We start from the raw sequence: 13488 nt of genomic DNA, 5'->3' as shown, positions 1-13488 counted from the left end.
TGTAATCAAATTATATAATATATATTATTCTCAAATGGCCCATTCTGCAAAATTAGTACTTTAGTACTTTAAGTATATTTTGATGCAGATACTTTTGTACTTTTAATTAGCCTAAGTAACATTTAAGTAACAGAGTTACTGTCTGTCTATTAATTAATATTTAAATGATGGATTTGGCCATCATTGTGGATGTGATTATCATTTTAGTCACCTCAGTATAATTTATTTAACATAGCCTGTTTATTTATCAGTCAGACAGCTAATTTGTCTGTCTTTGAAAGATACTGTTTCCAAAGTCAAGAATGAGCTTCTGTTATTCATAAAGTCCATAAAGTGCTCATAAAACATTAAAAATCTCACATCTATTCATGACAACTAGGCAAAATCTGTCTGTTAATGAAGATTATGTGACATTATTGACAGCTCCAGAACAGCCACTAAATGAAACTTGTGGTGAGATGGTTTTCTCAATGCTATCACTTATCTTTTCATAATAAGCAGATGTCGAGTGCAAAGACTGACTAGTTGATTTATTTTCAACAGGGGCTGAAGAAGAGCCCCATTCATTCAGGCTACACAGCATGATGACATTTGCATCTCTTGAAACGCAAATGTCATCATCGAAATGCTGTAGCGGGACAATGAGCAGCATGAATAATGGCTGCTGGTAGCTGTGTGTCTGCGGTTTGTCCACTAGGGGTCAGTAGCATTCAGCACACCAGGTAGGCTTCAACTTTCACACCTGTTATATAGTTTAAATCAAATATTTCACCGGTCTTCAATCAGTCCAAATGTATTTATCTCTTTTATTTACGACCTTTTTGGACCAAACTGAGGTGGAGGGACCCTTAAAGTGTCTCAGCTGATGTATCTTCTGATCCACCAGTGTACATTTTTATTTAAATCATTTATTTTTTGAAACAGGATCTGGATGAAATGGACAAACCATGAATTATTAAAACACACAAGAGAAGAGAACTCTGAAAACAACTGGTAAACACAAATTAAATAAAATTGGTTTGATTTTAGACTGAATTAAAATCCTCCTCTTCTGGCTGATGTTTGAACAATGGGCAGCCAGTGAAAGAACAACTCCAGCACTCTCATTGTGTTTGGTTAAAACACTCAAAACGTAAAATGTGAGGAATGTCTGCCAGTTAATGAGTAAACCCTTTTTGGAGGTGAATATAGGTAAACAAATATGTTAGTCCCTGTTGAAATAATAGTGCTGGTTATGTGCTACCACTTCATAACCTCCAAGATCTCTCTCTTTGTCTATCTTTGTCATTTAAGGTGTTTTATTTAAAGACTAACAAAAACTTTGTAAAGATAACACATAGCTCAAGCACTACAAGGATCCTTGGTGGTTGTGTAAGTTGCATTGAAACATGGGGGGAAAAAATAATATAATTAAACAAAATGTTGTCAAGTAAATTAATGAAAGTTGTTGTTTTCAGATAATAAATTAAGCTTTTAGGAAGTTACCATTTATCTCCAGTGGCAGGGTTTGTGTCAAGTCCTCAGACCCCTAACAGAGCTGTTTTCCCCTCTCTTTCTCTCTCTTTTACACACACACACACACACACACACACACACACACACACACACACACACACACACACACACAGGTTTATGATAATGAGGAGCCTCAAGGCGCAGGGGGAGTCGGAGCCATTTTTACCATTCAATCGGAGTTGCGCGGACGGAGCGGAGCTGCTGCTGCTGCTGCTGTTGTTGCCGGTGTGTGTGTGTGTGTGTGAATGAGTGTGTGAGCCGCTCCGGCCAAGGTTACTGCGGGTTTACCTCATAAAATCAGCCGGAGTGACCGGAGAGAAGTGCGCCCGCTGAGAGCATGGCTCCTTTGCAACAAAGGGAAACTCACAGGCGGAAAGTTTAAAGGAATAAGGAGCTGCAGAAATTCCCACTCGGAGACCACAAACTGAGGAGCGATGCACTTCGTTAAATGGGATTTGTTGTTGATTTTCTGGTGCTGTAAACTGGTTTCGCTGGCGCATTGTTACACCGTTCACATCAGTGAGGATGCGGGGCCAAGGACGGTGGTGGCCGGCGTGGAGCGAGGCGCACGGTGCACTTTGGATCAGGTACTCGCTCCCAAATTCACGGAGCGGTTTCTGGAGACTGACGCGGCGGCGGGCATTGTGTTTGTTTCGGACTCTATAAAGTGCCCCTCGTTGCGCTCCAACCCCTTCACCGTGTACACTGTGGCCGACTGCTCGGACTCCGGCTACCGGCACCTCCTCACCGGCCAGTACGAGGTGCATGTTCACGGTAGGAACTGTTCAAACAAGCGTAAAAGAAAACCTCAGTGGGACATGGAGGTGCTCAGTTTGTTTAGCAGCCACCACCGCGGCTCAGAGTGCCACCAAGCGGGCTCTGCTTTATTTTCAGTGGGGGGTCTGCTGCCAGGAGACCTGATCCGCTGCAAAGTCACCAACAGCCGTGACTTTTACTTCTCTAAGGGGGACCTGTTTGTGTCTGAAACGCTGTGCTGGAGGCAGGATACGCTCCTGGAGCTAGACCTACTCTGTGATATGCTCACAGGAAATGGACTGAGTGCTAAAGTCAACCCCATCTCCATCCACTGGCGTGTGGGTCAGGGCCCCTTCAGGCAGGGCCACCTAGGGAAGCTATTAGAAAAGGCGGCTCAGTCTGATTCAGGGATTGTGAGCAGGAGGAGGAGAAGCATCAACAGCAGCCCCCAGTTTCAGCCTCCAATGTACCAAGTGTCTGTGGCAGAGAATAAGCCGGCTGGGACTCCCGTTGTTGTTTTGAAAGCAGTGGATGTGGATGAGGGGGAGGCAGGCAGGCTGGAGTATTTCATAGAGGCTCTCTTTGATAGCCGCTCCAACAATCTCTTTGCTGTGGACCCGGCCAACGGTGCTGTGTCCACAGTTGAGGTGCTGGACCGGGAGACAAAAGACACCCATGTGTTCCGTGTGACCGCAGTCGATCATGGCACGCCCCGCCGTACAGCCATGGCCACCCTCACTATCACTGTCAGGGACACTAATGATCATGACCCTGTGTTTGAGCAGCAGGATTATAAAGAAAGCATCCGGGAGAATCTAGAAATAGGCTATGAGGTGTTAACTGTGAGGGCCACAGACGGGGACGCACCTGTTAATGGTAACATCCTCTACCGTGTCTTAAACAGCAACGGGTCAAATGATGTGTTTGAGATTGATTCCAGGTCCGGTGTAATCCGCACCAAGGGTCTGGTAGACAGAGAGGAGGTAGAATCCTATATGCTGTTAGTTGAGGCAAATGACCAAGGTCGTGACCCCGGGCCCCGGAGCGCCACAGCTACAGTTTATATTGTGGTTGAGGATGACAACGATAATGCTCCCCAGTTCAGTGAGAAGCGCTATGTGGTCCAGGTCCCAGAGGACATGGCCCCAAACACAGAGATCCTGCAGGTGACGGCCACAGACCAGGACAGAGGGAGCAATGCTCTCGTTCACTTCAGCATCATGAGTGGAAACACCAGGGGACAGTTTTATATCGATGCTCAGACAGGTAAAATGGACCTAGTGAGTCACCTGGATTACGAGGCGAACAAAGAATACACTTTAAGAATCCGAGCTCAGGATGGAGGACGGCCTCCGCTATCCAACATCAGTGGCCTGGTTACTGTGCAGGTGCTGGATGTTAATGACAACGCCCCAATTTTTGTCAGCACCCCATTCCAGGCCACCGTGCTGGAGAATGTGCCGCTGGGCTACTCAATCATCCACATCCAAGCAGTGGATGCAGACTCTGGAGACAACTCCAGGCTAGAGTATTGCCTCACTGAAACCACGCCAAACTTCCCATTCAGCATCAACAACAGCACAGGGTGGATTGTAGTGGCAGCCGAGCTGGACAGGGAGAGTGTAGATTTTTACAACTTTGGAGTGGAGGCCCGTGATCATGGCTACCCTGTCATGTCCTCCTCAGCCAGCATCAGCATGACTATTCTAGACGTCAACGACAACAACCCAGAGTTCACTCAGAGGGCGTATTACATGAGACTGAATGAGGACGCATCCGTGGGGACCAGCGTGGTGACAGTCTCGGCTGTGGACCAGGACATCAACAGTGTGGTGACCTATCAGATATCCAGTGGAAACACACGGAACAGATTCTCCATCACGAGTCAGAGTGGAGGGGGGCTCATTACACTGGCGCTGCCTTTAGACTACAAACTAGAACGCCAATATGCCCTCACTGTCACTGCAAGTGATGGCACACGCTTTGACACCGCTAAGGTGTTTGTTAACGTCACAGATGCCAACACACACCGGCCCGTGTTCCAGAGCTCGCATTACACCGTCAACATCAATGAGGACAAGCCTGTGGGAACGACCGTTGTGGTGATAAGTGCCACAGATGAAGATACAGGAGAGAACGCACGCATCACCTACTTCATGGACGACAGCATCCCTCAGTTTGACATCGACCCAGACACAGGAGCTGTCACCACACAGATGGAGCTGGACTACGAAGACCAAGTTTCCTATACGCTGGCCATCACTGCTCGAGATAACGGCATCCCACAGAAGTCTGACACCACCTACCTGGAGATCCTGGTGAATGACGTCAATGACAACTCCCCCCGCTTTCTCAGAGACCACTATGTGGGCTCTGTTATGGAGGATGTGCCGGTGTTCACCAGCGTGGTCCAGGTTTCTGCCACCGATAGAGACTCTGGGCTCAATGGTCGCGTCTTCTACACCTTCCAGGGCGGGGAGGACGGCGATGGAGATTTCATAATTGAATCAACCTCTGGCATTGTCCGCACATTGCGCAGATTAGACAGAGAGAATGTGCCTGTTTACAGCCTTCAGGCTTTCGCTGTAGATAAAGGTGTTCCTGCTCTCAAAACACCAGTAAACATCCACGTAACAATCCTAGATGTGAACGACAACCCCCCTGTGTTTGAGAAAGATGAGTTTGACATTAGAGTGGAGGAAAACAGTCCCATAGGCCTCGTGGTTGCACATATTTCAGCCACAGATCCAGATGAAGGCAGTAATGCACAGATAATGTACCAGATAGTGGAGGGAAACATCCCAGAGGTGTTCCAGCTGGACATCTTTTCTGGAGAGCTGACTGCATTAATAGACCTGGACTATGAGACAAGGTCTGAGTATGTTATTGTGGTCCAGGCCACGTCCGCCCCTCTGGTCAGCCGCGCCACAGTCCACATCAAACTTGTCGACAAGAACGACAATGTGCCTGTGCTCAAAAACTTCCAGATCATCTTCAACAACTACGTGACGGACAAATCGAGCAGCTTCCCCTCTGGAGTCATCGGGCGCATCCCCGCTCATGACCCCGACGTCTCGGATCAGCTCCACTACAGCTTTGAGGTGGGGAACGAGCTGAACCTAGTCCTCCTGAACCAAAGCACGGGGGAGATCCAGCTGAGCCAAGCCCTGGATAACAACCGGCCCCTGGAGGCCTCCATGAGGATCTCAGTGTCAGGTAAGGCTGTTAGATAACTCTTTGTAATTGCAGACTCCACCCAGTCAGTGAAAAGTATTGTGGTGAGAAAACGGCCTCACTGAGGTGTATCCCTACTCTATTTCTATGTCCTGTCTCTCCATTTACATTTTCGCTTCACTTCGCCAGATAATGGAAGTGATGATGACTTAAGTATGTCTTTCTTGGCTCCAGTGTTCCAGAGTGATCTCCCTATAATAGAAATATTCATGAAGGAGGAATAATATTCACTGCAGGATAATATTAAGCCTCTCACCCTCCCCAAAAAAATCACGGAGTAGCAAGTCACAAAGATGTATTTAGGTATTTGATTTCTGTGAGGTAAACTGTAACATTTGTTTAATCCAGAGGGGCTTCTAAAATTCTTTGGACCCCTCATTAAGGAGCTTTCTTGTTTACACAAGCCTGATTTAGCTCCGTCTATTGTAGAGATTTAAATAGCTGTTTGTCTGAGCACGTCTGTATCCTGTGGGATCTACACTCCAGCAGGCAGACTGATCATGCCTCATAATTGCCCACCACCGCCCCCCCTCCCACATACAACAAAAGATATAATTTAATTATGGCCTATTTCTATAGCTTGTTGAGAGTCCGATTTAAGAGTTGATGTTCTTAAAGCATTGTATTGTTTGACTGGTGTGCTTTTCTTGCTCTAATTTGAGAGAGAGACGGATGTCTAATAGCTGTTTAATGCTGGTTTGATGCTGTATTTAAAGACAGCCAGAGTTGGTTGCAACGATGTAAATCACTGTTGGGTCCATTTGTTTGGACTGTATATGTTGAGGAGGGTGATGTAGATCCCAAACAAGCCTGACACTTTTTTGCTGTTTATGCTCACTGCTGGTGTTGTCTTTCCTGCATGTCTTAAACTGCCTGTGTTCCCCGTACCTTTTAATTTTGCATGCCTGCACAAATTACAGAGTTTTATTTGCTTGAGAAATGTGACTGAACTTGAATTGCACCCACAGAGGGGGGGTTGGGGGGATGATGTTACCCTCTGTTGGAGCTTATTTGACGCAGTGTGATCCGCTGTAAATCTGCCTTCGCTTTGACCTTGGCACAACCTAAGAGAGAAGGAAACAGAACTAGGGAGCATTATTAAGAGATTGGACATCAAGGTTAAAGATAAAAATCAGTTACTTAACAAGAACAGTGAGGATTAAGGTTGGTGGGAACCTTGGAATTTCTTTGATTTGACTGGATGAGGCAGTGGAAGTGTCAATTCAGCGACAGGGTGAAGTGCTTTTGTATTTGTTGATGAGTTGCCACTGACTAGTAGATACTGTATGGTTTGAGAGGGCAGTCAATATAATAGATTGGAGCTGAGCTTTGCCTCTCTGGAGAACAATAGTGAGCTGTCGATTCAGGGGCAGGCGCTACAGCTCCTACCAGGCTGTGGTTGGGGGCAACAGCTGTGACTCCACCAAGGACCAATTAGAGGCTGTGTCTCCCCAGCGCGTCCCGCACCTGCTGGGGTTTATGTGTCAGCACCCCTGCATGAGACAGCGGGAGATGGAGGGAGGCAGGAGGACAGGAGGGGGGGAAGGGTTAAGTTGGGGTTGTGTAAACTGGGAACATGTTGGAAAATACTGTTGTACTGTATCTGAGCAGGAAAGTCATTAGACAGTTGGAGGAGGAGATGGGGTAGGAAGATGAGCTCCTCCAATAGATGCTGCTGACCCCAATTTTCAAAGGCTTCTCCCTCCAGGGACCTCCCAAGTCTTCCCATTATCTTTCTCTTTATGCTGCCGTTTAAGAGGCCCCATATGATGGACGATTTTTGAGGGGCTCTTTTGTATGTTGTTGGTCTGTGATTAACATCGTTTCTGAGCACTGCTCTTCACTCTGAAATTGATGTAACGGTTCTAATGTAGCTACACTTTGCTTTGAGTTTAAAGTGTTTCCTATGCAGTAGCTTTGGAAAGGTAACCTTTAAGTAATCCACAGATTATGATGATCTTTTTAAAGTTGAATTCAGGAATATAATCCATGCCCCAACTGATGTACATTATTAATTACTTTTCAGATAAAATTGGACCTCGGTTGGGCTTAAAATGTTTAAAAATAGGATGTAAAATTATTAACTTTGCAGTATAGTGTCTTTGTAATCACTTTGCCTCAATAAGTGACACGTAATCGGTTTTCACTGAAATACATACATCTTCAACATATAACTATTTGTACCTGATACAGTTTATTCATGTGTATCTTAATCTAAAGTGTTTTTAATAGTTAATTCTTATTTTAAAGGAGGGAATGTCAGAATATTGATAGGCTGTTGGTGATATAGTGTCTATATTAACTGAAGTAAATGTCACTTAAATGTGATGTATATGTTTTATATATGTAATATCGTGTGAGATTGTCTTTTCAGTGTGTACTTCATACTAAAGTGTCTCGTAGTTAACGCGAAGGAAACAGGAGCCTCCTCCTCTTTACTTACATCAAATACGCCATAAAGATAATGGCTAACCATCATGCTACCAGAGGTGTAAATAAAAGTGATTTAAGTGGTGTAGGGGAACCATATTTAAAGCAGTACAGAGTACTGAGTTAAATTGACTCAAATGTTTTTAGTCATTTCATTTTAATACGGTTTTATTCATCCCTCTAAAGGCAATTCTGTGCAGCAGTTTGCCACCCACGGCTACAAATACACACACAGTAAATACAAGAAAAAACACTATTAATTACGGTCTGAAACAGTCAGAGCCTATATGTGAAAAAAATATGTGTGGAATTGGTCATAAATACTTAAATAATATCCAAACGAGCACCCCCCTCCCCATTCGCCAACACAAAGATTTATTGATTTCTTTATGATTTGTTCAAAAGAACCACTGTCGATTGATCTTTGCAACAAAGTGTGTTGATGAATATGAAAATCACTTTTTTAATAGAATAAATAAATCCTTTCCTCCAAACAAGTTAACTAATAGCACATTGCTATTGAGATTGCCACTATAATCATTCAGAACCATAAGCAGGCACTTAAAAACACATCTGACAACTACATAACCCGATTATCCTGCTGCCCTGTTGCGTATTGGCCGTGTGCACTGGCATAAATGAGTGATTATAAGCATTTAATTATGGTAGGCAGTTAAGGAGACAGATTTACAGCAGTGGTGTGCAGGCGTTCTCTGGACTAAATGGAAGGAAGGAGAACGATGAGAGGTGTGTGAATTAATTAACTGTGTTGTACTGAAACTCATCTCAGACTTTAAGGGTCTGTTGAACACTAACTTGAGTTTCTGCCGCGTTGAAGATAAAACTGATGTGTGTAAAGATAATATTCATGTCATGTGTCACTTCTGTATCACGAAGAGAGTTGTGGTCACACTGGGGAGTGGGAGGCTGGTTGTCGTCTGTGGGATTAAATTTGCTGCATCTGTATCCTGGGATCTGTCAGACCAGTGTTGACATACTCAGGGGCTGATCTACTGTCCCCAGGCAAGCGTGAGCCTGCATAAATAGGTGTTTGCATTTGATGGCAAAGATTTTTTTCCCCCTGCTTTTCTTTCTCTGTGAAAACCCTGTTAATTCCCTATAGAAAGTATAGCTAATCCATCATTATCCCTCATTTTTGAACATGTTGTTATGCATGGTCATTTGAATATGATGCCAATTTGTTGGTTTTGTAGTTTTGTCACTGTTATGTTAATGTTGATTTCTATCACGATGTAGTGACTCTGTGGGAGTGACGTGCTTACATTTGAACCTCCTGCGTGGCAAATATACACTGTATACATTATTACAACTACGTCTTCAGGACACTTTGTCCTTGTTTTAATCAAATTCGGAGTCCAAGCCAATAACAACCCCCCTCCCACCCCATGCTCACTTTGCAAACGCCAATGCAGGGATGTAACAGACAAACACGCCTCCACAACTAATGATGGCAGTTTGATTCAGCTCACATCACACTGCAGGTTGTACAGATGCACAAATTACATGGTGGACAGCAGATATTTTCTCTCTCTGGACACTGTCAGGAGGGGAGGCCCTTTTAAGTTTCAAGTGACTCTGAAGTGGCTCTGGATGCTCCAAGGTTAAATCACCTCACTGTCAAACTAATCTGAGCCAAACCTGTTGACGTGCAGCCCAAACTGGAGCAAACAATGAATATGCTTATAGGCATAAAAAAAATGTGTTTCTGAAATATTAATTCAGATTGTGTTGTTTTCAATCAGATACAGAATGATTGCAGTATTCTATATGGTTGAATGTGTTTTTATGGCATTTTAGACCGCCTTTGCCCCTGCCCTTCTCCATCCTTGCATAAGATTATGCTACAAGACTGGAATTTTAATGGAGGAGGCTCCCTACTCTACTGTATAAGTAAGAGCCAAGACATTCACAGCCAGCGTAATTTCATTATAATCTATTAAACCTTTAAGCTGTCTGTGGAGGGACTTTCTCAGGGGTTTGTCTCCTGTAACACTAGCCCATCACGCTGCACAAATCTGGTAAATTTGTGTGTGTGTGTGTGTGTGTGTGTGTGTGTGTGTGTGTGTGTGTGTGTGTGTGTGTGTGTGTGTGTGTGTGTGTGTGTGTGTGTGTGTGTGTGTGTGTGTGGCCTCCAACAGCTGGACCTTTCTGATTGCTTTTGTCCTCACCGTGATATAATTATTTCACTCAAGCGTACTGTACCTTGAGTTGCTGTGTTCTTTATGGTTGATGGATTTCTGTTTGCCTTATGGTTGATTCATAGGACTCAAAGTCAAGTCGGCTTGCAATTGCTCGCCCCGTGTTTTGCGTGTCCAGAGTCATCTGTAATGTGCTTCTTTTTATTCTTCGTGCCTCCCTCGCCCTCCCTGGATGGCGTTAGTCACACTTGCAGGCTTGCTTGGAATGTTTGTAGCACTGTTTCTCTTCTTTTTCTCCCTTTAACATCACCTATCACCTTGATCCTGTTTCTCTTTCCCTCTTTTTGTTGGCCTGTCACCATTCCCCATTTTTCTCCTATCTACCCGGGTCTATAGCTCTCACCCCTGCAACCTCCACTGTTCTCCCATCATTTCAAGCTCCTCCACCCTCCCTCTTTACCCCCATATACCCCCCCACCCTCCTCTCTCTCTGTCTCTCCCTCCTTTGACTGTTGTCCCCCCTCCCCTGTGAAAGGAAGAATGTCTAAGAGAAATGCTTTGTTAAGCACCCAGTTGTCATGGTGAACCCAGCAATGCCTGAGAAATTCCTTGTGGGTGGGGACGAGGGGTAAGGTCCCTTTTGTGGAGTGAAGATGGGGGGGAGGGGAGGCACATAAAGTTCTAAAGAGCAACTGTCCCCCTCTCCCTCTTTCCAGTGAAGCATGTAAGGCTTTCTTTGGACCTGTAATGCTCCGGGACACACTGACCTGTCCTGCCGACCGCTTTCACTCTGTAAGCATTTTTATGGGACATGCAGCAAGTCAGCCGACACCTGACTGCAGATATAAACTTTCCATCTGCTGTGTGTTTGAAGAATAAAGTGTAGTCTTGCGTGGGACAGACTTCAGAGGCGAGAGTTTAAAGCTCACGGTGATATGATAGCGTGTGTCTCTTTCATTCGTACACACGGATGCACTCAGAGAGTATCTGATTTCTTGCTGCCAGCTTGTTTCTCAGCAGCAGAACATCCTCCTGTGGGCCTTGCTCCTCTACGCTTGGTTGCATTGAAGGTCCAGTGGAGCTGAGGTGGGGAGAGGGATTCGGGTGAGGGGGGCAGGATGACATCATCTATATGTTAGGAGGGGAAATCGTGTTTGGGATTAGGGCTGGTGCATCGCTGGGGTGAGACCTTGTGGTGCTTGCATATATCTCAGCGTTGTCCTGCATTGTCCTCGCTATCCCAGTAGACAATGGGAGTTTGCTCTGTCTGGGGCTGCCCCCACCCCTCCTCCTTTGGCTTTGTGTCCACTTGTTTGCCCCGGTGCTATGGTCTTCACGACAGCTTCACCGGGCCTGTTATTCATCCGTGAATTATCCTATTTACTGTACTGTCTGATGCAAGCACTTTTTTTTATAATCTTCCATTCAGCGAATCATTGACTGAGCACATATGATAAAACTCTAGTGCAGTGATCCCCAACCAACCAGGGGTACTTCTGCAGAAGCCAGGTGGTCCGTGGAAAAATTGTGGAGTAGATTAATTTGAAGAAAAAAAAAACAGAAATTATGATTATTTGATTAAAAAAATTAAAATAGCTAAACGTAATGAGTTATTGGTTAAGATAGTTGGCTAATTGTGATGTATAAATGGTAAAAAGGCAAAAAATATAGTGAATTAATGGTTGAAATAGTTCAAATTAATGAATAAAAGGTTCAAATGGTTTTCTAAAAGTAGTGAATAAATAGCTAGAAGTATGGACGTTATGGTTCAAGCATCCATCTTGAGCCACTCTAAGTCTAGCATGAATGATTGATGACAAACTTGAGCAAACCGACTTGAATGTTGACGGATCAGTTGTATTTAAATAATTTTTATTTTATAGTTTATATTATTGACAGTGTTCATTGACATCCAGCTTAAAATGAGTTCAGTTAATCACATTAGGAACATGACGGGTGGTGTTGATGAAGGGGTCCTTGAGTTCACATGACAGGGGCCCGGCTGACTAAAACGACCCCACTGTGAACCACTGGTCAAGTACAGTAGACAAAGTATTTCCTTCTGTGTAGTAAAACTAATTTTGGAGTACAGAAATCACTACAAGTACATTGTTCTCTCACTGTGAACGTGACAGATTATGTTTATTTAACAGGCCGTTAGCTTTACGCTACATTGCGCTCATTTAGTAGCGAACCAGACCCGAGATTTCACAGTGACCTGGTTTCACATGCTTTAACTCTGCCGCGTCTCACTGTCAACATTAGGCCGTTCAGACGTGAGGGTGAGAACTGTGACGGGTAGAGGTGGTGAACCATAGAGTGCAGGAGTTTGAGATGTTTCATCACTGTCTAATTTATATTACCACTGACAGGAGGGCATCCGGTTAACAAAACAGATGGTTTCCTCATGAGCTGCTACAGTGGTAAGATTGTGCTTTCACAGTTTGGATATGAATGAGAGTGACTATTTATACTGTTCACTTACATGCAGGTGGATTCTTTTTTCATTTTTTCCACTTTCACCTCATTTGTTGATCTGAATAGACTGTTTTCCACTTTGTCTTTCCAAAAATAATTTTGTTGTGACAGTGTTCAGACATCCAACTGTCAGGATAAGTTAATATAATACCCTGTTATATTTTTTAGCAATGGTATCAAACCTGGAATCTGGCTGGATGCTGCTGTTGTAAAGCTTCTTAATAAATGACCAAAGTCGTTTTTGTGCTGCTTGATGTTAAGTATCCAATATCTATCAAATGACTATTGGTATGTTTGAATAACGGCCTCATGCTTGGTCACGTCTCTGCATACTAATGTCTCTTTACTACTGCGCTGACAGCAAGTTTCCTTTTGATATGCAAATGTTCTGATTGGAAGAGTTCCTTTTCTGTGGCTCTAAAGCCGCTTCACTATAGAGCAAGAATCCGTGGAATGTCCTCCTTCTTTTGGTTTTCAGATACAGCAGAAAAGTGTCATCAGGGGATGCTGTGGCAGGGTCCGCAAATCAGTACGAATGGCCTCCCTCCAGCATCGTCAGCTTTCCTCCTGAATGGAGAAATCAGGAGAGGGATTGTGGGTTTGCTCTGACTCCTCTGGATGACATTGAGCTACACAAGCAGTTTTCATTATTGACTTCACAGGCACTGTAGGAATTAGCTGGTGTGCTGTGTTTATCATTACAGCTGATCTTTGTTCTTTTTTCCTTACTACTTAAGCTTAATTGCTCGGCAGAAGAAGATAAAAACAGCGGGTTACAGTACTTCTGGAGCTTTTTAATCATTATTTCAAAAACAAGGTCAGAGACGTATGAATATTTATCTAACCTGTATATTTTTCTGAAACAAATGAACACACACAAACATACATACTTGCACACAGTGGAATTGATAATTGC

General features: G+C 44.2%; 1 protein-coding gene across 3 annotated transcripts in view; it reads left to right on the top strand.

The window, feature by feature from the left end:
- The first annotated feature begins 1669 nt into the window (after positions 1-1669).
- The window catches only part of celsr2 (cadherin, EGF LAG seven-pass G-type receptor 2), a 63642-nt gene continuing 51823 nt past the window's right edge, over positions 1670-13488 (top strand). For all 3 annotated transcript variants that reach the window (XM_051416353.1, XM_051416352.1, XM_051416351.1), the window contains exon 1: positions 1670-5487. In XM_051416353.1, the coding sequence (XP_051272313.1) occupies positions 1950-5487 (3538 nt within the window). In that variant the 5' untranslated portion in view covers positions 1670-1949. The remainder of the gene's footprint in view (positions 5488-13488) is intronic.

This window comes from Dicentrarchus labrax, unplaced genomic scaffold, assembly GCF_905237075.1.
Source record: "Dicentrarchus labrax unplaced genomic scaffold, dlabrax2021, whole genome shotgun sequence".
Taxonomy (NCBI): domain Eukaryota; kingdom Metazoa; phylum Chordata; class Actinopteri; family Moronidae; genus Dicentrarchus; species Dicentrarchus labrax.
This window is presented reverse-complemented; position numbering and strand designations above follow the sequence as displayed.